This window comes from Drosophila navojoa, chromosome 4, assembly GCF_054131105.1.
Source record: "Drosophila navojoa isolate 15081-1374.11 chromosome 4, UAZ_NAV_1.0, whole genome shotgun sequence".
In the NCBI taxonomy this organism is placed as follows: domain Eukaryota; kingdom Metazoa; phylum Arthropoda; class Insecta; order Diptera; family Drosophilidae; genus Drosophila; species Drosophila navojoa.
Window position 1 is genome coordinate 18,688,307 of NC_142892.1, and position 26,900 is coordinate 18,715,206.

General features: G+C 41.2%; 4 protein-coding genes across 16 annotated transcripts in view; 3 read left to right on the top strand and 1 right to left on the bottom strand.

Annotated features, from left to right (window-relative positions):
- bbg (PDZ domain-containing protein big bang) overlaps positions 1-26,900 on the top strand; it is a 268,523-nt gene that overhangs the window by 167,721 nt on the left and 73,902 nt on the right. The window lies entirely within an intron of this gene.
- On the bottom strand, positions 751-3,634 carry LOC108651833 (uncharacterized). Of its 7 annotated transcripts, none has more exons than XM_089259121.1 (5): positions 3,502-3,634; positions 2,694-2,940; positions 1,995-2,299; positions 1,407-1,918; positions 751-1,305 (listed from the first exon to the last, which is right to left on the bottom strand). In XM_089259121.1, exons 3-5 carry the CDS (start codon positions 2,230-2,232, stop codon positions 952-954), a joined length of 1,104 nt encoding a protein of 367 aa, XP_089115247.1. In that variant the 5' UTR covers positions 2,233-2,299; positions 2,694-2,940; positions 3,502-3,634; the 3' UTR covers positions 751-951. The 7 variants fall into 7 exon arrangements, with proteins under 7 accessions (XP_089115247.1, XP_089115249.1, XP_089115248.1 ...); XM_089259123.1 differs by lacking the exon at positions 3,502-3,634 and adding an exon at positions 3,128-3,407; XM_089259122.1 differs by lacking the exon at positions 3,502-3,634 and adding an exon at positions 3,006-3,114.
- Positions 3,762-9,427, top strand: stwl (stonewall). The gene is made up of 2 exons (XM_089259119.1): positions 3,762-4,059; positions 6,155-9,427. The coding sequence occupies exons 1-2, from the start codon at positions 3,915-3,917 to the stop codon at positions 9,130-9,132; spliced, it is 3,123 nt and encodes a 1,040-aa protein (XP_089115245.1). The 5' UTR covers positions 3,762-3,914; the 3' UTR covers positions 9,133-9,427.
- LOC108651836 (uncharacterized) lies at positions 10,459-11,634 on the top strand. 7 transcript variants are annotated; one of them, XM_030386767.2, is made up of 6 exons: positions 10,462-10,918; positions 10,978-11,049; positions 11,111-11,161; positions 11,229-11,279; positions 11,340-11,390; positions 11,451-11,634. In XM_030386767.2, exons 1-6 carry the CDS (start codon positions 10,621-10,623, stop codon positions 11,495-11,497), a joined length of 570 nt encoding a protein of 189 aa, XP_030242627.1. In that variant the 5' UTR covers positions 10,462-10,620; the 3' UTR covers positions 11,498-11,634. The 7 variants fall into 7 exon arrangements, with proteins under 7 accessions (XP_030242633.1, XP_030242630.1, XP_089115980.1 ...); XM_030386770.2 differs by lacking the exon at positions 11,111-11,161 and having other exon boundaries at positions 10,460-10,918; XM_030386768.2 differs by lacking the exon at positions 11,340-11,390.

Genomic DNA, 26,900 nt, shown 5'->3' on the forward strand with positions numbered 1-26,900 from the left:
ATTATGTGGTAAATCTTAATAATTATAAATCTCAATATTGGAAAATATATATATATATTTTAAATGAATAAATTGAGCTGCTTAATAATATTTTAATAATTGAAAAACGTACATTTCAATTTCTGGAAAGCCTAAAAGTATGCAACATGTTTTCTCACTTTGAAGCTTGGCTTAAAATTGAAGAAACCTATATTGGACTAGGATTTTTAAAATGAAGTTCTATTTCTATCGGCTATGTTTTGTTTTTTTTTTTTCGATAAATATTTTTTTATCTAAAAATGTAGATTACATTCGAATTTTAATCAATAATAGTACTTACCGATATGCGTAGAGCTACACAAACATATATTCTGAAATCGATAAGTTCAAATGACTCAGCTTGTCATATATTATCTTATTCTCATATTTATTTTGTATATGATCTTGTCATATATCCTTCAGCCTGCCACTTACTTTTAAAATATAAAAAATATTTGAAAATACTATAGCAAGTATAGTTTCTTTTCTATTTAAAGATTTAGCCTGAAAAAAAAAAAAAAACAAAGCTATTGCATATACTTTAATAACTTCCAGGTCATCGACTCGGTAGATTCCGTAAAAATAAAGAAAATGTTTTATCTAGGAAATAATTGATAGCTCTAATCCTAACTAAATTATAATATTCCTCTACACTATAATATAAAATCATTTGAGCTACACCTTGACCCACTCAAACAGAATGTTTCAACTTATGCAAAACAATGAAAACCGTTTTATATGAAAATATGTGTATTTAATGTAAATATTACATTTTAAAAATCGTAACGTCTTACAACTACAACTATACCCAAGTGGCAATGGGTATGTGGAAATTACTGTACAGCATAAATTCGAAATGGTTAACACAGCGCACCGTCTGCAGCTGCGGCCATCTTTGGGCATATTTCTAGGCGATTCAATTGTTATGCCTAATTAGAGATCTTTGGAGGGTTTGGGCGCCAGCTTGGGCAGCTGCAGCGAGCGACCCAAGAGGCCCAGGTGCTGCATAGGAATGGTGGAGAGGCCGGTCTCGGCCTGGCCATTGGTACGCGGTTGACTGTTCGCCTTTGTGCCGCCCTCAAATATTTCGCTGAGCAGCTCGTAAACGCGACGCTTGAAGTAGAGTTTCTGATGGAAGTCCATGTGATTCATCTCGGGACGCAGGCCCTGCAGAAAGGCATCATCGAAGTCCACAATGGACGATTTGTTGTCAACGCTGTGTTCATCCGTGTCGGCGCCAACGGCAGCTGGCAGCTGTGAAAAGTGAGAGTTCAGAGAGGAAGGCAGCTGTAGTAGTGTATATATATATATATATATATATATATATATATATATATATATATATATATATATATATATATATATATATGCTTTATGCACATGCTTACATCGTTTGACTTGGGCAGCTGCTCGGTGGCCATACGACGCCGCTTCTTGGGCGGAAAGGGGCAAGTTTGAGTCACTGAATTCGGCTGCGATTGGGGTTTCGGCTTCTGTTCGTCCTCGTCGCTCCGTTGCTGCAGCTCAGCCTCTGGTTTGTTCTGCAACTGGCTGGCGACAAGCTCACGCGCATGCCCCTCAGCCACCCACTCCGAGCTGTCCGTACTGTTCTCGTTCTCGTGCTCATCGCTGCTAAGCGAATGCTTGATGTGGACCAAAGCGCCCACATCCTCGTCGTCGTTGTCATCGAACTCGTCATTGTCGTCCCCTCTGCGATTGCTGCTGTCCCGCGAGCGACGGCCCTTCACGGGCACCGGCACACCGGGCGTGATGTGCTTCTTGAGAAACTCCAGCTCCTCGCTGAGGTAATAAGGCTTGACGCGATTCGAGCCGCGCTGCACATTGATGGATCGTGCAAAGCTAGTGCGTATATTCCTAAAGCGCTCCTTGCAATTGTCAACTGCAACAGACATTTGAGTTTCAATGAAAATCAAAATCAACATCTATATTGCATCAAAATCAAAATCCAGACTTACCTGTGTCATTCATCTCCTTGGCTATCTCCACCCAGGCCTGTTCCACAAGAGATTTGCGCATGTACGCTGCATGGGAGCGATCGTACATGCAGGGATGCTGCTCCACCAGACGGCAGATCTTGGCGTTCACTGCATGTAGCTCTGGTGTTATGGTCTTTGTGGTAAGCGTTGCCACATATAAGCGGCTGAGGTTCCGTTTGTTTGTTTTGATGCTGCCCGTGCTGCGTCGTGTGTTCATATTGTTGCTGTCGTTGTTGTTAATATTGTCGCCGTTGGTGCTGTTACTGCAGATGTTGCTGCGTGCACTACAAAATAACAAAAACAACAAATATTTATTCGACTCGTCCGTCAACTGCGCAGCAACACACTCTCAAACCAAATTGCAGCTTGGCTGCGTCTGTTTCCACAGCAACAACTGTCAACGCTCTCTGCGCTCTCTCTCTTCTTCACAGACACACACACACACACACAGAGAGACTCACTCACTCAGGCAAGCAAGCCAAAACAAACCGTGGCGTGCAGGTGACAAGAGAAACAAATTCCAGTTGTTCCACGCTCATGCAGAAACTGTTTCGGACGTTTCTGTTGCCTGCAGGGCGCAACAGCTGTTTCGCGCGTTTTCTGCTGGATGCCAGCAACAATTATATTTATTGAAATCCGCCAGCTCTCGCGGTGCTGGCTTGCATTATGCTCACCTACCTGTAGTTCGCTAAGTCCGTTTATTGCCTTTTTCACTTGTTTTGTTGTTGCTGCTGCTTTTGTTACTGTTGCTGTTGTCGCTATTGCTGCTGCTGTTGCTGCCGCGGTGAAATTGCTGTTGCTGCTGCTGCTGCTGTTGCTGAGTTTAGTTCGCACGCTCGCTCGCTCACACACTCTTACAGTTTATTTGGGTTAACGAATGTATGCTCTCGCGCTCACTCTCAGCAATTTACTGACGATGTTGCTGCTGTAAGGCGTTAATAAGAGAATGGAAAATGTGACAGAAAATGCAATGGCAATGTGTTTAGTAACTAGAATGTTCAACTATCAGCTGTCAAGTTTACGTTCTATAAATGACATTTAATCCATGTTTCACACACTGAACTTTACTGGCATCTACAATGAGTACATACATCCATACAAACAACACATACACAAACGAATTTATATTGTCGTACACAGCTTGCTTGCCGGCAAAAGGCAACTCAAAAGATACATAGGCGCTGTCAGCATTAACAGAAACACGAGGGGATCAGTAAAGTATTGTGTTGAATCACCCTTAAACCACTTATAAATTACACGACGCTACTGCTCACGCACACACTGACAACTGCTCTCCCAGAGAGAATGAAGAGCGGCGTTGCCAGCTTAAAAGTCGTTGCTACAGCGAGTCGGTTAATAATAATAACGGCTGGCAGTGATGTTCGATCGGCAGATATATATTGTAGAACTGGTTGTGCGGTGTAGCCCTGGTCTTCCAGCGGCTAATAATACAGACCGCTTTATTCAATATAATAAGACTACTTACAAAAGTATGAAGTAAGGTTCACGAGTTTATAAGTAGCACAAAAAACGAAAAATATTAGCAAACTGCAGTTCAACCTTGTTTTGGATATAAATAACAATCGAAGAACAATCGTCGACGGCAGCAACAGTGCAACCCTCCCAGTTGGCCTGCCAATTTAGCTTGCGTCCGCAACACCAACACCAATGCACACGCCTCTCTCAGCACTCTCGCGCTCTCTGACGGAATGTACGTGCGAGTGTGTATGTGTGAATGCTTGCGTATGTGTGTGTGCCATTTTCGCAGCTGTGTCAGTTCGTTTTACATACGACGCGTGTTGGTGTCGGCAAGTTTCTCGCTCGAATTGTATTTGCTGTGAAATAAATATAAAAACCTACTGAAAGTGCTCGTTGGTGTGTGCGTGCTGTGGCTAAGCCATGTCTACATATAAATCAAATGTAAAATTGTGCCGCGCTATTGCAAATCAGCCGATATTGTATGATGAAAGTAATGAACATTATAGAAAAAGATTGCCTTCAGAGAATTGCTGGGATTTAGTCGCTTCAGAGTTGGGAGAGCCTGGTAAGTAGTGTTGCAAAGTGAGGCGTGCGCAATTGCGCTTATCGTTATCGTGTATCGGCTGCTTGGACAACTGTTGCAAGCGAGTTGGCAGCGCGTGCAGTGCTGTTAAGCGACCAAATCTAACATGCCAATTCGAATTGGAATTAACGATGTTAACTTTTTGAAATATATACTCGATATCTAATAACTATAACAGCAAATTTTATTTGAATTATTGTAGTTTTATTTGTTATTCTACACAGCTTTTGAAAATTACAAAATATAAATTGTATTATTATTAAAAAATAATGAACAGCCGTAATAACAGCTAAAAAAGTTTAGTAAATACTTCCGCTCAGCTTGCATACTTGTGTTACTCATCGAAAATGTTATCGATAGTAATAATAATTGTAGTTATCGATTTATATAATTGGTCATCATTGTTTAGTGAGCAAAAGAGTTTTCGCATCTAAATGTCGTGTGAGTTTTAAGCTAAATATTAAGTTTTTGGTGAGGTTATCATACATAAACAGTTATTAGCAGCCATTGATTTTGATTGATTGAACTGTGATTTTTTGCTTCATTAAAAGTTGCAAATCATTTTCTAATTCGATTTTTCTTAAAGCAGTCTCCCCCGAGTGTCTCTAAAGTGCTCTAATGTTTTTCTTACCGAAAACTTTCAATTAAAAGATATCGAAACAGTGAGGTTATTAATTTTAAGCACTGACGTGTATTTCGATAAAACATACAAAAATATGTTTCCACATATTTTTGACTTCACTAATATTTCAATAAACGTATATATGTCTTTACATTTTTAAATGGTGGGAAACTTCTTAGGCTTGCTGCGTTTTCTTTAATATTACATGAAAAGTTTATTTAGCAATTTGCGGCTTATGTAGTTTATAATAATCTAAGTGAAACGAATTGGCAAGAGGATTTCCGGTGCTATTTATTAAAAATATATAGTTAAATTTGTTTGCATAAATATTTAAATTTATAAATATAATTAAAAAGAAAAAAAGACAGAAATCCTAAAACATTCATATATGAACAAATATTTAAATATAAAAATATACATATGTTACTATGTATATTAAGTCTTATTTTAAGTAGAGTTATCATTTATTAATCAAAATATAAACACATAATTACATGAAAAATGTCATATTTTTATTTTATTAAAAAAACCTAACATAATATTTTTATTTTTTAAAGAAAAAGTATTTTTTAAAACGGCTCGAAATATTCTATTTCATATCAATTTTTTTTTTTTGGCTATTATTTTGATAATATATTTAAAATCCAAATGCTGTTCAGAAGGGAAATTTCCGCTATTATACTCTTATAAAAGTATAAAAGTATAAAGAGTTATACTCTTTTATATAATCCTAATATGCTTATTACATTGTTCATCACTTAGTGAAAAGAGATAGTCCTGCTGTCGACTATTTGATACATAGCAGATTCACTCTAGAAACCGAAGCCATTCGATAAAACATAAACATGCCAATTTAATATTAGAGACGATCAATTTTACTGCGCCTGTCTGGGACGTGAACTATATACATGTGGGCTATAACATTCGATTATATTCAGATATTAATTTATTTACTTTATATGTATTAGTAGTTTTATTTAGTATTTATAATAACTTAATTGTAATTTTGTAGACGCCTTCGTCTGAAATAGTTGTATTTAGTCTTATTATTATTATTAGTTTAACGAAAAACAATTTTCCTTTTTTTTTTTTGCTTTAGATATCGTGGTTTAATATCGGAAGACATTAAGAGCCGTCAAATATTTTAAGAGAAAACCCTGAAATAAGAATTTTTGTCAAGGCTGAAACTTGAGTAATTCGACATCGAACGTGTTTACATTTATGACACTTATTGAGTTAGGATTAGAGCTAAGAAATTGCGGTCGCCTCTTAAGCTGAACATCTGTTTGGTTTCGTAGCCCTTTAGCGCAGGTAGCTAAGTGAAATCCACCCACCTAGGCAACTGTTCATTTACCTAGGCGCCTGTCCATCCCTACCTCCCTCTCTCTCTCTCTCTCTCTCTCATCTAATGCATCTATATATATGTGTCTCCCTCTCTCACTCTCTCTGTCTCAGCGGATAAGTGCAAGCGTCGCTGGCGTCAGATTCGTAACGATTACGTGCGTTGGATATCATCGGACAATCAGCGTCAACGCAACGGACAGAAGCGACCGGGGTTTTACTTGGCCGAAGAGCTTCAATTCTTGAATCCGCATCTGTCGGGTGCCGATCGCGAACGAGATTCGCCGGAGAGTGAGCGCGGTAGCGAGCGAGATAGCAAGAGCAAAAGCAAAGAGCCGGCGATCGAGGAATATAAAGGCAAGCAGAAGGACATTGACGAGTCAGTGGAGGAGCAGCCGCTGGCCAAGCTCAAGCAGACGGCCAAAGATAAAGAACTAGAGAAAGAGAAAGACAAAGGCAAAGAGAAGGAGAAGGAGAAAGACAAAGAGAAAGATAAAGATACAGAAGAGCGTAAAGAGAGCATAAATAAAGACAAAGTCAAGGAAAAGGATAAAGCTACTGATAAACGAGCGGACAAGGAACGGAAATCTCGGTCAGAAGGCCCCGTCACGCCCACATCCTCCGAGGACTCGCCCGTGGGCAGCTCGAAGCAGGAGTTTTTCATCAAGCAGAACAACAGCAACAGCCTCTCCAATTGCCTGATCATTGGCGTGAAACCGGCCGGCTCCTCGGCTAGCGACTCACCACTGCTCGACTCGATGGCGGACGACAGCGCCGACGAGACCGCCAGCATGGGCGGCGGCCGGCGCTTGCGGCGTGGCGCCAATCGCACCAAGAACTCGGCCATACAGAAGGCGAGCGTCGAGCAGCGCCTGACGCGCCTGCAGCGTCGCAAGTCCATGACCATGGCGGCGGCCAACAGCTTGCTGAGCTCCACGTCGCCGGTGAAGATGACGCCGGTGCCCCGAACCAGCATGCCCGCCAGCACCACCGCCAACGCCAACGCTGGGCAGCCAAAGGCGGGCAATAAGGCGCCCGCCAAGCATGCGCTGGCCGGCGCCCGGGATGACATATTTCCACGGCCAAGGGCCGCGGCGCCGGTCAACCAGCAGGTGGTGCTCGCTCGCCATCCTGGCGTGCCGCTCCAGATGCCGCCAAAGTTGCAGCCGCCGCAGGGCGTGCAAGCCATGCCGCCACGTCCTAACTACGGCATCGGACGTCCGCCGGGCCCTGCACGGCTGGCGGCCAATGCCCAGGCTAAACGTCTACTGGCTGGGGCTGCACCACCCGGACCCCGGGCCAACTTCCCCGGGCAACAGCGCCCGCCGGCGCCCGATGGCTTCAAGGCGCCCGCGACCAGCTCCGCGCCAACCTCGCAGGCGCAGGCGCAGGCTCAGGCCCAGCTGCAGCAGCAGCAGCTGCAGCCACAGCGAGGCGTCTCCTCGAGCAACACTCTCGTGATCAGCACCACCAACAACAGCTCGGTGAGCAGCTCGAGCGGCATCAGCAGCATGGCCAACATGTCCAACATGGTCAGCTTGAGCAGCCTTGCGAGCATTGCCGGCTCCAGCAGCGGCTTCAGCCTCAGCGCCAATTCCAACTCCAATTCCACGCCCAGCTCGAGCTTCGGCACACAGACAGCCTCGATCACCGCCTCGCCGATTGTGAGCACCACCCCACCCACCATAGCGCTGATCAAGCGCTGCGAGCGGGGCAACCAGACCGAGTGCCAGGACATCTTCTCGGACGAGCACTTCCTGGAAATGGTGCGGCCGCAGATGAAGGAGATGAATCCGCGCCAGAAGATGCACTTCAAGCAAAAGATCTTCCAGGCCCTGATCGAGATCTTTGACGACGCCACCGACTTCCCGGCCAGCGGCGAGGTGCAGCACTTCAATATAAACACCCCGTCGGGCTTCGACCATGTCACCGACGACGAGCTGCGTCTCATACGGGAGCTGGTGAGCATGGTGGGCGCTGCCAAGCATACAGCCGGCTCCAGCCCCGGCACGCCGTTGTTGGCACAGCGTGTGGCCACGCCCAAGACGCCAAGCGCGCTGCCGAACGCCTTCAGGCCAACCCTAAGCACAACGCCACTGGGCGACGAGAAGAAACTCTATCGCATCATGAAGACGAACAACCAAACCAAGATCGTGCCCAATGCATCCCCATTGACGGATCAGCGCAAGGACAGCGTCGACAGCATCAGCAGCAGCTGCACGGTTCCCTTGGCCAGCAGCTCCGCTCGCAGCAGCAGCAGCAGCAAGTTCGCCGTGCCCGGCGTGGCAGTGAAGGCCGTGGCCCGTCCGCTGGATCCCTTGAACCAGCTGTTCGGCCAGGGCGGCAGGCCAGCGGCCGCTACGGCCATCTCGCCCAAGGAGCCCATCCTGGTGCGTCAAATGGGCCGACGCTACTCGGTCTGCGGCGGCGGTGGTCCCGCCAACTCCTTGGGCGCCAATGGGATCAATGCCAACGCCAACATCGACGTGGCCGTGCTCAAGCGTCGCATCACGCCCATAGCACAGCCCATGGCAGCGCCTGCACAGCGGCCGCGCTACTCGCCCAACTCTCAGCCGCCGGTCAACCCGATGGCAGCCATTCCGCCGGGCAACAGCCTGCTGATGCGCCGCGCCGTCAACGCCAACGGCGGCCAGCGCCAGGCGTCGCCGCTGTCGGCGAGCGTCGTGCCCCAGAAGACGCCGCAGATTGCGAGCATTCAGGGCAACGTCTTCAACGAGTTTGCCACGCCCACGGCCGTGCGCGGCGGCAGCGGCGGCGGCGGCTCGCCAAGTGGCATCTCGCCAGGGATGCCGCCGCTCAAGCGTGCCATGATCGTGGCCAATGCCAAGACCACTGCACAGCCGAAGCCAACGACGACCCTGGCTCGCTCCCAGGTGAGCCCGGCCAGCGGACAGGTGAGGTCGGCCAGCCAGTCGCCCGGCTCGAATGTGGCCAATCTCTTGGCCGAGCCACGCCCAGAGGTGCCCAACGCCGACATGGCCGGCACCATTGCAGCGGATGACTTCGACATGGGTCGCCTCAAGCGGGAGCCAGTGGACCCCGATGATACGGTGGATATACTGGGCATTTAAGGGTGCCAAAAAAAATATATAGAATAAGAAAGAAACAACAACAACAACAACATGAAAATGAATACTATTTTTTGCTTTGATTAAAACTGAAAAAGAACTTGACTCGTAATATTAATTTACCAATCTCTTAATTTCTATTACACTACTAATTAAGCACTTTTACATCTGAAGTATGAGATATTCGAATATGCCTTCAGTTCTTGAAGATAACTACACAAAGACAAAAACACACACACATATATATGAATATATAAACAAATTTTTTTTTTCATGAACTGTATTGAATAAAAATGTATTATTGTTAACTGAAAAATGTTTTTATTTGGGCTTTGAGGGTTTTAGGGTTGGCTAGATAAACAATATGGTCGCTTGCTCAGGTAGGCCAGAGACCAAAGAGAGCAGAAAATGGTCGAGCTAATGTCTAGGTGTGGTAAAGAGAGAGAAGACTATATTATTTGCATGACACCTAAATCTTAGGGCTACTGTCTAGATCAATGGAATGTGAAACTGCGCTTTAAAAAGAGATTTGACAGAAGGCGGATAAATAGGGTATGATCTATTGAATATGAAGAGATCAAAATTGAGTGCTTAACATATAGCTTAAAAATCAACAACCAGTAGCAATCAAGGGAGTAGAAATAGTTTATGTATATTGATTTTCTATATGAACAAAACCATTATACCCTGATTTCCCATTTTCAATGAGCCCAGGGTATAAAAAGTCAGCGCTAATCCTTGATTATTACCCTTTTAAATATTTAAAGAAATTTTGTTTGTCAATGCCATAGAAATATCATATCTTACTCTAGGGCAATTAGGTGTTCAGATTAGGCTCTGGTACATCAAACATATGCGGAAAAGTATAAACTTACCCGGGGGTAATTATTTGTTTAGACTTTGGTTGATCAATGTAGACTAGCTCTTTATTTGCACTTTTTATCGATCAGAGTCTCGGACCTACAAACGGTTTATCCTTAAAGAGAAACCAAGAACATCTATACCAAATAAAGGCCTCGACTCATTTAGATATTCTTAAGATCAGCGATCGCTGCTTAAGCAGTTAATGAAATTAGACAATCGTGTAAAATATGGGTACATATGTATGTATATATGCTCCAAGTAAACGCTATAGCTTTATGATAGTTAAGTCTTCCGTGCCCATTTTCAAGATCAGCAGACTTGATAGCGAGTCACCCATATAACACCCACTTGATTTGGTGTGAAGCACACGACACAGTTGAATTCTACACATACATAGAGACAATGTAGGCCTGGACATATACAATATTTTTATAGCAGGCCACTAAATACATGCCAGCCCAGAATCTTATCTGAAGAGCCAACACAACAGCACACCAGGCAGCAGCTTGTAAATTAAATATTAATAATATTCGATAACAACTGGCGAACTGTGGGCTGGCAGTGGTATATATAAACACGATCGCGATCGGCTCGCACGTTTAGTTAACTAAAGAAGAATCCGCCGCAATGAAATACTACGCTATCTGCGCCCTGCTGCTCGTGCCCCTCGTCTATGGCGCTGCCGTGCCCAGGACTGAGAGTGCCGATGTGGATCTGGTGCCCGACATGTCCACAGCCGAGGATGGCAAAATGATCGCTCTGCTGCCCGATATGTCGGTGGCCAGCGATGCCGACTCGAATGCCCAGCCCAGCAAGCGTCACGTGCCGCCCTTCCGTTTCATGAACGAGCAGATGGAGCTGAACAACGCTGACATCGACCTGATTCCCGATATGTCCGTGGCTGCCGACGCTGAGGAGAACGAAGGTGAGTCAATCGATCGCCGATCTTTGAGTGGATGCGTTCATAAACATGCATCATATTAGTTGCCGAGGCTCTGTCTGCTGATGCCGATCTGGTGCCCGATATGTCCGTTGCCTCCGATGGCGAGGATCAGGGTGAGTAGTTGCCTAGCCTCTTTCTGATTGACCTCCACATAAAACTCATTTTCTGGCACAGTCGCCGCTGTGGTGCCCGATATGTCTGCCGCTTCCGAAAGCGAGGATCAGGGTAAGTAGCTAGCTGTACCCCTTTTATATAAAACTGCCCAACTTGAACTACTTTTCCGGATGAATAGTTGCCGCTGTGGTGCCCGATATGTCCGTGGCCTCTGATGGCGAGGATCAGGGTAAGTTCCGAGATATTCCTTTTCTGCTAGACTTTCACTTAGAATCCGTTTACGGTCTAGTTGCCGCTGTTGTGCCCGATATGTCTGCCGCTTCCGAAAGCGAGGACAACGGTAAGTGAGAAACTCCTGAGAGATCTAAACTCCAGCTCAATCTCAAATTCTCCCGAACAGTCGCCGCTTTGGTGCCCGATATGTCCGTGGCCAGCGATGCTGAGTAAAGCTGAAGATCGAGCTTCCGCTCTCTGCTCTGAATACCATCCAAACCCTCCCAAACTCACTCCTATTTTTTGACTGTGTATTGTATATTGTATTTTTTAAGTTTTTATCGGCAGCATTAATAAATTTAAATGGCTAAGCGTTTGGTTGTTTTCTTTTCATTATTTATTGCTGATAAAACACTGTTCGAGTGCTCCGAAAACATTTCTTGATTTTAATTAAATGTGATTTATTGTCAGTTTCCCTCAATTATCTGACGGCGATAAGCTCATGACTGAAGTGTGTTTCTACGACTCTATTTAAAGGTCCGCATTATCTCGACAAACAGTCTTGGCCCTGAGTTGACTATGTTTGGCTGGTAAGCAATCCTAACTTTAATTAGTTTTGGATTATTTCATTAATTTTGAGTGCTCTATTTTGTTTACATATTTTGTGGCCTATATTTCTGTTTTAGTTTTTAAATTCTTGATTCTCGCATGCATCATTAAATAATTTCTGCATTCGTTTAATAAAAGGGAGTTTTCAAAGCAGATATTTAATTTTTTTTAATTTTAATTTAATTCCGACTGCGTAGCTAACTAGTATACATATATTTCGAAGTGCATATTATATAAAACCTGTCGTGTACAATTATAGAATAATAGATTGCATGTAGAATATATTATATCATAAGATGTACAAAAACATACTACGTAGCACAAATTGTATTATATTACGTAATGTAGTATTATATTACGTAATGTAATAGTATATTACCGATTACGTAAGCTGTATTACGTAAACGATATTACGTAATGTATTAGTATATTACGTATGTATTATATTACGTATTACCGATTACGTAAGCTATATTACGTAAACGCTATTACGTAAGCTATATTACGTAAACGCTATTACGTAAGCTATATTACGTAAACGCTATTACGTAAGCTATATTACGTAAACGATATTACGTAAGCTATATTACGTAAACGATATTACGTAAGCTATATTACGTAAGACATTCTACGTAAACGATATTACGTAAGCTATATTACGTAAGACATTCTACGTAAACGATATTACGTAAGCTATATGACGTAAGACATTCTATGTAAACGATATTACGTAAGCTATATTACGTAAACGATATTACGTAAGACATATTACGTAAACGATATTACGTAAACGTTATCACGTACGGCATATTAACTGATCCTATTTGTGACTTCTTTTCTTCTGATCTGAACTAAGGCTGATTAAGCAATTTTTGAAATATTGCTTGATTTATTTCATCCTCAAAGTCATTCTTAGCTTATATATTACGTAGTACCTATTACGTAATATATATTGCGTAAAACGTATTACGTAGTTCCTATTGCGTGAAAATATTAACTATTCTTAACTTTGGCTTCTCTTCTTGTAATCAATCTGCTACAATGCCGGTTAAGCATTTTCTGAAATAATACTTTATTTCTTTAGTTCTAAGGGACACGCTTAGCTGTTAATTGCATTTATTCTCTGTAAGTAACTTTTCGTAAATAATGCCAGTTGTATATTACTTTTTGCATGCAGTCCCAATAAACAGCTCTTTATTGAATTTATTTGCCTTAACATCATTTGCCTGCCAGCCTGCCGCTGCCAGCGATCCCAACTTTGTGTTGAGCACATCTATCTCTCTGTCTCCATCCCTCTCCCTCTCTCCGTTTCCAGTCAACACAACAACAAATTAGCCTCAATTTCGCTAGGCAATTACATTACATTTAGCTACCTAAACAAAAAAGAGCAAGAAAAAACTGATTAGTTTTGCGTCATGGCCGCAGAGCTACGTTTATTTAGGTTTCCCGTTTGAGCTAACAAAATGAGTTTTTTTCTGTGCCTTTGTGTCCGTTGGCTATTAATAAAAAGGAATTAACGGCAAAAACCGGACCCACGCAGAAAGCGGCCGTGATCCCAATGAGGCGCTTGCCCATAAACAACCAGCCAGGCAGCCGGGCCAGGCCACTCAGCTAGCCAGCGCATAGGTTAATGTGGAAGAGAGAAGTAAACACCGCTCTTCCTCTACCTGCCCTCGTCCCCCTCTCTCTCTCTCTACCTTCCACCCGCCTCGTCTATGTGTTGTTTTGTTGTCGTTGTGATTTTCACACAAAAGCGCTAAAGCGGCTACTAAATTACGTGCTCATGTGTTCTAGTTCTGGAGGCAAACGCCAAAGCGACGCGACATCGACCACTGTCACGGCACCACCCGCCCGCCCACGCCCGCAACTGTTGGATAGGCCGCAGCATAAAAGTCCAAATCGCATTTGGTGCGCTAATGAACCGCAGTGCAGCCCAACCAGACCAGAAGCAAAGCCAAAACCAGAACTGGACCAGACGAGGAGTCCACATCCACATTTACATCCACATCGATGGCGACATCGGCTACGTTTGGTTCAACTACCTCTATCCGCATATTTAAGTGCAAAAAAAAATATACCGTTTAAAAGTGTAACAATGCTGTTAACTACTGCGCTGCGCTGTTCTCTCTCTCTCCCTCTCGTCACTCTGCTACCGTTGGAGGCGTGGCACGCTGACTGACCCCAGGCTACCAACAAAAGCCGCTTGATTAAACTGCATTTGTGTGATATGCTCACATATGTATGCACGTACACATGTGTGTTTGTGTGTGTGTTAGCAGTCAGGCAAAACTCCTGAGAGGTTAGAATGATCAATTGATGTAATTGAGTACATGAAGTGCGCGCTCATCAACTTCTATTTACATATGCATACATATGTATGTATGTATGTGTGTAGCTCAGCTGCAATATGTGCCAAACAAAATAAGGGCAAATGCATATTCTATAATTTTATTGCTCGAACTTCCATATTTACATACGCATACACGCATCAACAGAAATATTCAGCTGATAAACGTTTCGTCTCACTCGCACTCTATAAATTCTACTCTCTGGCCTTCACACTCTGCTTCGCACTTGCCTCTTCCATGCGATTTGCACTCACGCAAACTATGCCCGACAATAAGTCCCGCTAGCCTTGACTCTTTGCTCTCTTACATTTCTCATGACCTTTTTTGCATATAAACCTACAAAGCTGGAGCTATTAATAAAGTTTTCGTTCAAGTGCAACCACAAGAAAAAAATGGCTGAATAAAATGTGCACAAATAATTGCCAACTGCTTCGAATATTAAAGTGTTTGTGAGTGCGAGTGTGTGAGTGGTTGTGTTTGCGTTTGCTTATTGACGGTTTACTTATTTCTTTATATTCGTGTCCGGCAGAAAAGTTGCACAGAAAGTTCAAAGGCAAAATGCAGCGCAGGCAAAGCAGAAAGCAAAGTTAAGTTTTGTTAAGGAAGCGAAATGAAATTTTGGCAAAAAAAAAACTAAAAGTGAAGCGATATGCATAACAACAAAAGCGATGCCCAAGCCCTGTCCCTCTCTCTTTCTCTCTTTTCCACTTAAGGCTGAGAGTGAATGAGAGGCAGCGACGAAATAAATGAAAATGCAAAAGTGGAAGAAGTAAAAAGTTTTGTAATATGCCGCCAGCCGCTCAACGCAGAGCAGTGAAGCTTTCGGATCTGCGGCAGAGCGGAAGCAGAGAGCAGCGGAATAGTGCAGCAACAGCTGCAAAGTCACAGCACATCAACAATTGAGAAGAGTGCGAGCATTGAAGAAAAGCAAGTAAGAGAAAGAGAAGTTATTCACTGTTGCTTCCCATTTTGCATTTCCATTTCCAATTTAAGTTTGCAGTTGACTTTCATATAAGCATAATGCAACAATATTAAAAACTAAACAATCATTAGTAAAGCTTAAGCTTTTTGTTTATATTTAGTCTTAGATCAGATAAGATTGTAAAACAATGCTAGATTTGAAAGCACAATCACAGGCACTGTCAACTGGAAAGACAAAGATAGCAGGTAAACGGCTACAGTTGCTTGTAGTGTAGGTTGCTAACAATAGATGGCGCCACAGCAAGAACAAAGGATGGTAGATAAGTTAAACAAACAACAAGCATTGTAGGTAACGCGCGAAATTTGAAACTCCTTCTAGACACACAAAATAAAATTGTCAAAACAAAGTTTTGTCAACGCAAGGGCAGAGGGGAAAGGCAGCGGAATGTGTTGTGCAGCTAAGCAGAGAAACATGCCAAAGTGACGCATGACAGCCGAAAGTGGCCAAGCGATTAGTTTAAATGCCAAAAGCAGAAACCACAACCGAGAGACTGCAATGTCAATTTACAGCAATGTCATTCTGACAGTCTCAAGCCATAGACAGAGAGGAAGACAGCGGGAGGGAGCAAAAGAAAGAGCAAGAAAAATTGACAAAAATTGTAAAGAAGACACACATGCACACACTCACACATACATATGTATGTATATGATAGCGGAATGAGAGCTGATGTACAATGTACACGATGTACATATGTATGTACATATGTGAGTGTATTTGATTCAAGGGAAGACAAAATGCAAGGAATTGGAAATGGTCAAGTAGTTCAAGTAGTTGTTGTTTTGGTAGTTGTTAAATTCAGTTGTAACACTAACCAGAGAACACATAGACCGGACACGTAGTGTAAAGTGTTTTGCACACTTTTTTTTTGACATTACGACCCACACAACTTCGTATTTGCTCGGCTCCTCACTTTTAGGTTCAGGCAACGAAAATATTCGAAAGCACAATCATTCTGCTTCATGCGCTCGACCGAGATGGTCGATGGTTGAACAAAAGATCGCTCTGTGCTCAATGTTTCCCTTGCTCTCTCTCTCTCTCTGTGCTCTTTGCTCTCTCAAATGTGTATATGTGTGTATGCATGTGAGCACAAGCAGCAGCTCTGAGCTGCCAGCTCACGAAAATTGAAATTTCTTCGCAGCAAGAACCCATGCCTTCCCTTCTGTGTGAAGAGTATACCTAACTCTTTAAACCGTTTGTCAAGCTCGTACAAAATCTGTATATGTATTTTCGATATTAGTTGTGAAAAGGGTATGAAAGCGTTGGTGCTCATGATGAAAATGCTTTCGCGACGAATGTGCACGCACACACTCTCCCTTGCTACATGTATTATGAGCATTTGTATGCCTGTGTGCGTAGCTCTTGCTGCTTGTAGCAATTTTAGGTCCCAGCATTTGCATTTGGTTGATCTTGAGAAGTGCCTCACACTTATATGTACATATATATGTATGTACGATTGTGTGTACGCAGGGGACGCGATGCCCACAATTGTGGAATATCACTTGTAGAAGCATTTGTATGCCTATGTGCTTTTACATGTGCGTGTGTGTATGTGCATGTGTGTATGCATGGGACGAGAACATTGGCTGCCTACCTCAACTAAGAATTGTCTGAATGATTTTGGGCTCGAATTAAAGAGGCGCGCTTATACATACATACATATGTATGTATTTATGTAAGTAGCTGATTAACTAAAGTGACAAGTGCATATGCCAATTCTTTTTAGAAGTTTTTTTTTTTTATTGGCATGCACCTGTATATGTATGTAACTATATGAACAGGTACAAAGGATCGAAAATCGCATCCCATTTGTATACTGAGCCAAATAAGGTACTAAACTTTTTTTTTTAATTCCTTCTAATAGCCAACCCACGATCATTAAAATTAAATCCAGGTGCTTAAATATAAGCGCGAGTAACTATACTACACACATACACATACAGTATGAGTTATTCGACGGTCACAGTGCCACAAAGAATTGGCATATGCACTTGTCACTTTAGTTAATCAGCTACTTACATAAATACATACATATGTATGTATGTATAAGCGCGCCTCTTTAATTCGAGCCCAAAATCATTCAGACAATTCTTAGTTGAGGTAGGCAGCCAATGTTCTCGTCCCATGCATACACACATGCACATACACACACGCACATGTAAAAGCACATAGGCATACAAATGCTTCTACAAGTGATATTCCACAATTGTGGGCATCGCGTCCCCTGCGTACACACAATCGTACATACATATATATGTACATATAAGTGTGAGGCACTTCTCAAGATCAACCAAATGCAAATGCTGGGACCTAAAATTGCTACAAGCAGCAAGAGCTACGCACACAGGCATACAAATGCTCATAATACATGTAGCAAGGGAGAGTGTGTGCGTGCACATTCGTCGCGAAAGCATTTTCATCATGAGCACCAACGCTTTCATACCCTTTCCACAACTAATATCGAAAATACATATACAGATTTTGTACGAGCTTGACAAACGGTTTAAAGAGTTAGGTATACTCTTCACACAGAAGGGAAGGCATGGGTTCTTGCTGCGAAGAAATTTCAATTTTCGTGAGCTGGCAGCTCAGAGCTGCTGCTTGTGCTCACATGCATACACACATATACACATTTGAGAGAGCAAAGAGCACAGAGAGAGAGAGAGAGCAAGGGAAACATTGAGCACAGAGCGATCTTTTGTTCAACCATCGACCATCTCGGTCGAGCGCATGAAGCAGAATGATTGTGCTTTCGAATATTTTCGTTGCCTGAACCTAAAAGTGAGGAGCCGAGCAAATACGAAGTTGTGTGGGTCGTAATGTCAAAAAAAAAGTGTGCAAAACGCTTTACACTACGTGTCCGGTCTATGTGTTCTCTGGTTAGTGGTTGTAATCAGCTTAAAGTCGCCTTTATTGCTTTATTGCAGCTCTTACCGCCAGATGGCGCTCAGCTCAACACATTAAGAGTGCGAAAAAAGAAAAATAAAACACTAACAAGTCTTACAAAACACGTTTTGGCTTTTATTTTCATTTTCATTTATGTGCACACATTTTTCGTTTGGTGTCAGCGCATCTTCCTTTTATTGAGACCTGTGCGGTGGTCTCCCACTGTACTTGTGCAAAAGAGACAAGCTGTTACGTTGTAGAGAAGGGAAGAGGGGGAAACACAATATGGTGGCTGGAAGCGTGATTACAGCTGTTATTGCTTTCCGTTATGATGTTGTTTTGGTAGTTTTCTTTTTACTTTAGATTAAAAGTAACGTGAGAGCGTTAACATTTATGACAAGCCAGGGGGAAATTGTAGAGGGTAAATTATAATTTAAAATAGCGTAATAAAGATATTCCATTAGCACTCTTTTACTTTGCCTTTATTTAAAAATCTGTATAAATAATATTTTAATTTATGTCTAGCTGTGGCTTTATCGGACATGTGTCACTTTTTAATAAACTTTAAATATGTCTGATCGCATTTATCATTCTGCCACCCGCTCTCTTGACTTTAATCAACATTCATTTAAATAATGCCATTGAAAATAATGGGAAATTCTCATGAATTTTGCATAACATGCGAAATTAAGTAAATAAATCAATTCCACACCGCAAGCTGAAATGTCATTTGGTAATCATAAATAAAAATACATTAATAAATGTGAATGTGGATAAAAAAAAAAAGCAAATTGAAATCGTACGACTGTCAAAAAGAGAAGCACCAACGATTTTCCCATAAAAAATAAATTATTTTCCCATAGAAAATATAATTTTTGCCATGATTTTTCCATTCTTTTATTTATTTTTTATGGCATCAAACGTATTCGTGACGTTTCATCTTCGTGTGGGTGCCTTTGTCTATTTTTTTCTGTTTTTTTTTTTTTTTCTTTGGCAATAATAAATTTAATTAGCTAACGATTGGTCGTTGACTAACTGTGGGAGTGAGAGCGAGATCGGCTCAAAGTTCAAGCGTCAGTCGCTGCTGCTTTGACATTTAGCGCTTGCGTTGGCAGACGTGATGTTCGCTATCCCGCTCCCACTCTCATCCTCTTGCCATCACTCGGCTCACTCTTATTCAGCTATGCTCTGCGCGTTCAATGCAGATTTTTTCCTTGTTCGTTTTCGTTTTCTTGTGCCTTGCTAACCGTAAATATTTTATTAGACTCGGTGTGCAAATTTAACACCGCATCAAAAATGTGACGCGAAGAGCGGGGAGAGAGCGAGAGTGCGAGGAGAGCGCGCCACTGCTGGCAGCGTCATTTGCCAGGCTTAACAATTGCGACCATAAACATTTAGCTGTAAATTTCCTGTCACCTTTTAACACTTCCAAGCGGCGGCAGTAGAAGCAGCTGTTGTGCGAAAGAGAGGGGAAGTGAGAAGAAACTTTTTGAGTGCGCTCTTCAAACAAATTTTAACAGCAAATCAGTTGCACTCAGATGGTGATTATCTGTTCGGAGCTTCATTTCCAATTGGATTCTAAATGGAACTTCTGCTACATGAATATATTAACAGATTTGCACCCGTATTGTCTTTTTTCGGACTATTCAGCTCATGCAACATACATGTGTAAACTCACACACACACACAGCAATGTCACTCAATTAACAACTGGCTAACACATGCAGACGCTTTACAACACTGGTCCGCAAAGCAGCTGCATATTTGCTTTTCTTCTCTATACACGTGTGTGTGTGTGTGTGTGTGTGTGTGTCTGTGTGCAACTATGTGCCACAAAGTGCTACTGCAGCTGCGCCTCTTCATTTGCCGCATTTGAATCCTTTGCCCCTCCCACAACTCCCATGGCCGATAAGTTGGCTCTGACTGCAGTCAATTAAGTCGCCATCTCTCGTCTCGTCGCACCTAGTCTCACCTGGTCGTTTTTACCTGGCTGTCTGTAGTTTCTGCTCTTTATGGCACATCCTGTGCAGAACACTGGCATCCTGTCTGGCTAGCTGTTTAGCCAGCTTGTTTATGCCGCCTCCTTTCTCTATCCCACATACTCATTCTCTCTCTCTCTTATTAGTTTCTTTGTTTTCGATTTGGGTTCGAGAAGCTGAGTGAAAATTCCTTTTGGCAAAATGAAAATTCCTTTGGCAAAATACGTTTATTGTTAAACAGTTTCCAGTATAACGGTAAATATAAACATTTGTTGTTGTTGTTGTTGTTGCTGTTGCTGTTGCCACTGCTGTCTGGCAACAAAATATTTCTGCACTTGCATTAACGCCTTTCGACTCTCCGCGCTCTGCCAATGGAATTTATTGTCGCCGTTTATCCTGGGCCAATGCACCTGAACGCCTTCCAATTGGAATGTCCTGCCAATGTCCCGGCAAATGTTTTGGCGCTGCATCGGCGGGGTAGCCCGGCGGGCGGAGCGCATAATTAAACCCATTTGTTGCAACATTCGATGGGCACAGAGGTCGCATCGAGGGCGATTTATTGCATTTTACAGTTAGTTTACGGTTTGTATTGAAAATACGACAGGTGTAACAAACACGTACAAAGGGATAGAAAGAGAGAGAGAGAGAAATGATAAGAGAGAGAGAGATGGAAGTACCTTAATGTATGCTGCAATTCAGAGACAGACAGAGACAGCTCGCGGGAAAGAGAAAGAGTGAGTAAAATCAATTAGCAAAAGACTTGGCCAAGTGTTCGTCCATTCAATTGGAACCAGCTCAACTTTGAGCGAAGAATAATTGGAGGAAATGCACATTTTGATATTCGTTATCCTTATTTCTCAATTGCCTTACATTTATTTTTCATTGTATAGAGTACAATGTAGAGCTGTATCTGATATTTCATTTCATGTTCAATTTCAAATTTATTCAGTCATGTCTAGGCCAGAGCAGTCTATTTCATTCAGAGCTACTTCAAGTTAATAGACCCCTCCTATTCTCAACTCTCACCTTTAATTTTCTATATAATCTCTAATTTGTATACTTTATCAACTCTCGTTCTTAACTTTTATTCACAGTTATTTTAAATAAAGTATCCCATTTTCTATAGTTTTTCTCTTCTTACAATTTCCCGTTTAGTCATTTATCACAATTTTCTATAGGGAAAAACTCTTTCCAGCTTTCCCTCTGCTCAATTTTTAACAAGTATTCCCGTTATAAATTATTTGTGCAATTTGTCAGTTTATCCAACTTTTCGACTCCCTCTTCAAATAGGGCTCTGCAGTTAAGTGTTTGGGCGTGTGTGTGTGTGTGTGTGTGTATTGCCACCCACTTTTAACCACATTCATTAACACGTTGCTCCAACTTTTTGTTTTGTTTTCTTCCTTTTTGTTTAGCAAGTTTCGCAAATACTTTAAATGCGGCAAATGCACACGATTTTCGACTAACTTTGCTTGTGCTCGAAAAGAATCTGCTGCAATTTAAGCAATCCACTCGGCCTGAACCACTTACACTAAACTGCAAAATAATTAAATATGTTCTGTTATAAAAATTAATAATTAAAAACTTTAGAAAACAACGATTAGAAAAGAATATGATTAACATGATTAAGTTAACATGATTAAGTTAACATGATTAATGAACATGTTAACTAGTGTAAAAAAGTAAAGAATTTTATAAATGGCCGCACACTTGTTAATCCATCATTTACACACGTTACACACACACACACACGACGCACAACAACAATTGGCAATCCTACGCAGACATTGTACATTTATCTCTCAGTCCCACGCACTCTCCTTTGCCTGCTCACTCGCTCCAACTGCTTACGGTGACCACGTAATGTTAAAGTTTTGGTTGTGTCCAGTCGTAAAACTTTTGCTCTCCACATAAATCCTGCTAATCGCTTTTACTCCAGCAAAAAGCTGACTGCTGCGAAACTCTGCCCGTAAACCGAAACTCATTTGCATTTATCTGCTGTCTGTTTCGTCTCCAGCACACGCTCACACTCTCTCGCCGTCTCTTTCGCGCTCGCTCATTGTGCCGGCGCGTGTGCGTGCGTGTGTGTGTGTGTGTATTTTTAGGCTAATTGCTGTGCCTGTTGCTAATTGTTTTTGTTGTCAAGCACTTTTCCCTTGCATTTGCAACAGTCTTTACTCTCTTGACTTTTTTTCTCTCTCCCTCTCTCTCTCTCGCTCTTTTAGTTTTGCTGCCTGCGGCCATTTTGCGTTTAATGATGAATGTTGAGTAACTTTCGGGGGTTTCGCTCTGGGCAGAACTTTGCTCGAAGGGATTCCTGCAACTAATTTCCGTTTTGCAACTCGTTATTCACGCACACACTCACACACAGAGCCCACAAATAAATGATAAAAAAAATAAAAATTAAATAAACAAATGAACAAGTGCAAGTCTGGAAAAACGTAAAAAATAAATACCATCAAAATGAAATAAAAAGACAATGCGTACAAATTGCCCAAAACAGCAAACAACAACAACAACAACAACAACTGCAAAGCTGTTGCTGACATCAGCAACAAAAACAATATAAACAAAACAATAAAACACCAACAACAGCAACAACAACAACAACAACAACAACAGCGAAATATGCACACTGACACTTTACGAAGATTTATGCGCTTTAGTCGAGTTCCGTTTCATTCCCTTTCGTTCCGTTCCATTCCGTTCCACTCTGAATTCTTTGGCAAAGCGAGCGAAGCCATTTTTTGCACTGCTTTTCACGCTTTGTCAGACACGCCCCCTATATTTTTTTTGGTGTGTCGGTTAATTCCGCAACAGCATACTGACGTGCAGTAGAAGTTGAAGTAGAAGAAGAAGAAGAAGAAGAAGCAGCAGCAGCTGAAGTCATTCGAATTTACATTCTAGAGCAAACATGACAGCAATGAAAAGTCGCCGCAGAGACGTTAATTGTTGGCGGGAAGCTGAATCATAGCTAAAAGTGGCCAAAAATCCGCTAAATTTCAGCTTATGATTTATTAGATTATGCTTGTCAATAATAATTTGGTTTTTAAAACAAAAAACAAAGGTAGTTATTTATTTCTGAATTTGCTTAGAATATATATAATTATAAAAAATTAAATTTTGCTTGATATTATAATAATTAAAGAAAAGGCAAAATTTGATATACATAAGAACAAACTGATAAATGTGAAAAAATATATTTAATTCAGATAAAAAATATAATTGAAGCAAAATATAATTAATTGTAGTATTTTTTGACTTGTTTTAAAATTTTTTAAAAATTTTATGTTAATATTAGGCAAAGGTTAATTAATCTTAAATAAATAAATATTTAATCTTTATAAGCGACTACTAACTTATGTGTATATTTATATTTGTATTACATAAATATATACATGTGTTAGGGTCTTCCTGCCAACTTTTAGCTCTTCTCTCATTTTGACTTTAGCAGCTTTTTTTTGATACGATTTTTCTATACCCTTTTTTGCACGATTTTTAGGCTTTCGTAAACTGCATGAAAATGTAAAATATTTACCAACTTTTGGTTTCTGAAAAAAATACTCATACACGTAGAAACCGCAAGGGGCAACCTCATGTGTAGCTTTATGTTTAATTTTGAATATTAAATATTGCAATAAAATTAAAAAAATATATGTAATGATACAAATTTATACAGTGAATGTGACTGACTGCTTAATACTCGCTCGGGTTCAACCAACACTTAAGCAACAAATTATGCGAAATTGTTGTTTAATGTTTAAAATCAGTTGAAAAAAAAAAAGATAACATGTAAGATAACATGTTAAATCTAAAGAGCTATACATGATACACCAAAACCGAACGTTGGCTAGAGTTCCTTGCAAATTAAAGCGGTTTAATGAATCTCTTTTATCTGAAACTTTGAAAATCTGTTATAAGTTTGGAATACAATATGAAAACATATTAAAAGAAATAGACGTACAGACTGAAGATCGTAGAGATAGGCCTTACTTATAGCCAATATACTCTACTTTAGTTCATAAATAAACGTGGGAATATCAACAGAATTTATTTTCGTGCATTTGTCTGCACTTTTGAGAATTATTTTCACAGCCAAAGCAATATATCATTCCAGGTTCATATTTCATTCCCTGTCTCTCTCTCGCTCTCTCTCTCTCTCTCTCTCTCTCTCTGTGGCTCTTTCTTTTTCTGCTCTGCTCTGCTTTGCTCATCTGGTGGCATCTTTATTTTATGCATTAACATGCACACCTGTCACCTGGTAACTCCCTCCCCCCTGACTACCCACCCCATTCCCTGTCCACCCCTTCCCTCTAGCATTTCTCCTGCATTGGCACGTGTCAAAAACTTTATTTGCACTCGTTTCGTTGCATTCGCCAGTTCGCTCGCCCTGCCCAGCACACGCCCCTTTTTTGGGGGCAGGGGCAGTGGGCAGGGGCCGTGCTCTGTGGAGCGCCTCATTGGTTGGCATATTTGACGCCAGTTGAGCATGAAAATGCCATTTAACAATGGCAAGCGGCCCAAAAAACCAAATAAATAACGGCACAAAAAGGGCAAACAAAGCGAAAAAATAAAATATAAATAAAAAGCCAAAACAACAACAACAACAATCACACAAAACTGTGTTGGAAAATGTTTAAAACAATGCGAAAGACAGTTAAGGCAACACAACAAGAGCAATGCAGGCGAGCCTCTGATAGCGCAGCAACAATAACAATAAAAGTGTCAAAAAAGCAACGATGCTTAAATCAAATTAATGTGAGGCTGACTCGTGACTTTTTTTTTTTTGTCCTTTATGTCGTTTATTTATTTATTTTGCGTTTTTAAGATGTTCCTGAATTCAATTTCAATAATGTCAAAGATGGTTGCTTGATAAAATGGGAGAGAGGAGGAGCGAGAGATGAGAGAGGGAGTAATGAATAGAGTAGAGTGATTGATAGAGAAAGAGAGAGAGAGAGAGAGAGAGAGAGAGAGAGAGAGAGAGAGAGAGAGAGAGAGAGAGATAGAGGAAAAATGATTGATATAACAATTGTGGAGGAAATCAAATGAGCAGAAGGTGAGAGTGAGAGACAGAGACAGAGACAAAGAGAAAGAGAGAGGCAGAGAATGATACAAAGAGAGAGATAGAGAGAGGGAGAGAGAGAGAGATACAGAGACAGAAATAAACAGCTTGAAATAATAAAGAACTATAGAGATGATGAGAAAGAGAGATAAGAAGAGAGAGAGAGAGAAGCAGAATAGGTTAGACAGTGAAATGAAATAGGGTCAAGAAGATTTAAACTGAAGAGTAAGACTAAGGAGGAGATCAACGATGAGGGAGTTCAATAGAATCAAAGAACTTGTTTGACAATGAGATAACAGAATGAAGATAGATGTACATACATATACTTATCTTATCTCAGTTCATTTTATGGAAAAAAAAGTGTGAAAGGAGCACAGAACCGATATACATATTTAATGATAATTCAGTTGAGCTTTGCATTTAATTCTGTAGAGCTTTCCATATATATTTGTATGTGTCTTTATATATCGAAATATTTATAATCATATCCCTATTTTATTTTATTCAGTCTCAAGTATTTTTTTAGCTTCAGCATTTTGCAACTTTGTGAATCGTTGTCGAAATTGTTTTTTGGAAAACCATTTGTATATAAAAATTGTTGTTGCTTGTTTTTATTTTCTTGCTGTTCTTGCCCTTCGCTTGTTTGTTTGCTTGACGCATAAATTTACGTTTAACATTTTATTTTAATGCATCGAGTGGCCATAATTTGTGTGATAAATGCGCTTGGCGTGCATATTGAATTCGCGTTTGTGTTTAACTAGCCAAAAATTATTGATGGGCCGATAGAGCCACTTAAAGCACACTCACACACGCACACAAATGCGATGAACAACTGGAATATTTACAGTTTTAAGCTAATTAGCGCCTTTAATTGAGTGCAAGTGCTGTAATTTTATGGAAATAAATAGTTGCTTATAATTAAGAGAAATATGTTTACATATATGGCATTTTTTATATGTATGCCTATATATATTTACATGTATCAATAAATTTAGATATTTATATATACTTACATATATATCCATGTCCATAAGTTCAGTTTGGGCTTTCCATGGCGCATATTCTGTTTCCTGTTGCAAATCCCCTAAAATGATTTGCAGCTTTCATTTATGACGACACACACACACACACACACCCACACACACAGTTAGAGAGAGACAGAGAGATAGAAGGCAATGCTGCAAACAAAAACTTTATTGAAATTTTGTGCCATTTTTATGAACTAATACACACTGCCACGCCCTCTCGCCTTCACGCTGAACACGACTAAATCTGTAAACGGCCGTTGGCCAATATTTTATAAATAATTAGTAAACATTTTTGCGCTTGGCCATAATCAGAGTTGGCCAACAGACCAGTGGGAGAGAGAGAGAGGGAGAGGGAGGAGGGAGGAGACGAAGAGCGCGACGGGAGATGGCGGCTTTAAAGGGCTACGCCACGCCCACATCCACCGCCTGTTAGCCACAATATCCTGGCAGAGTCAATATAGAGGCAGCGCTCGTCTGTTTGCCGTATAATATTAATACTTTATAATTGCATTATTTTGATGTGGTTAAACAGGGCAGGGGGCGTGGCCCGGGCGGACATGGCGACTAATATTGTAGCCGAATTTGTCGCTCATCGTCATATTTTTTGTTTTGGCAGCACAAATTGAATTAAGTTCTTATTAGCTCCTAGCTATGTCAATTAAATTTGTTATATATATAAAGAGAGAGAGAGAGAGAAAGAGAGAGAGACAGAGAGGGAGAGTCAGATATATCGAGATATACATATATTT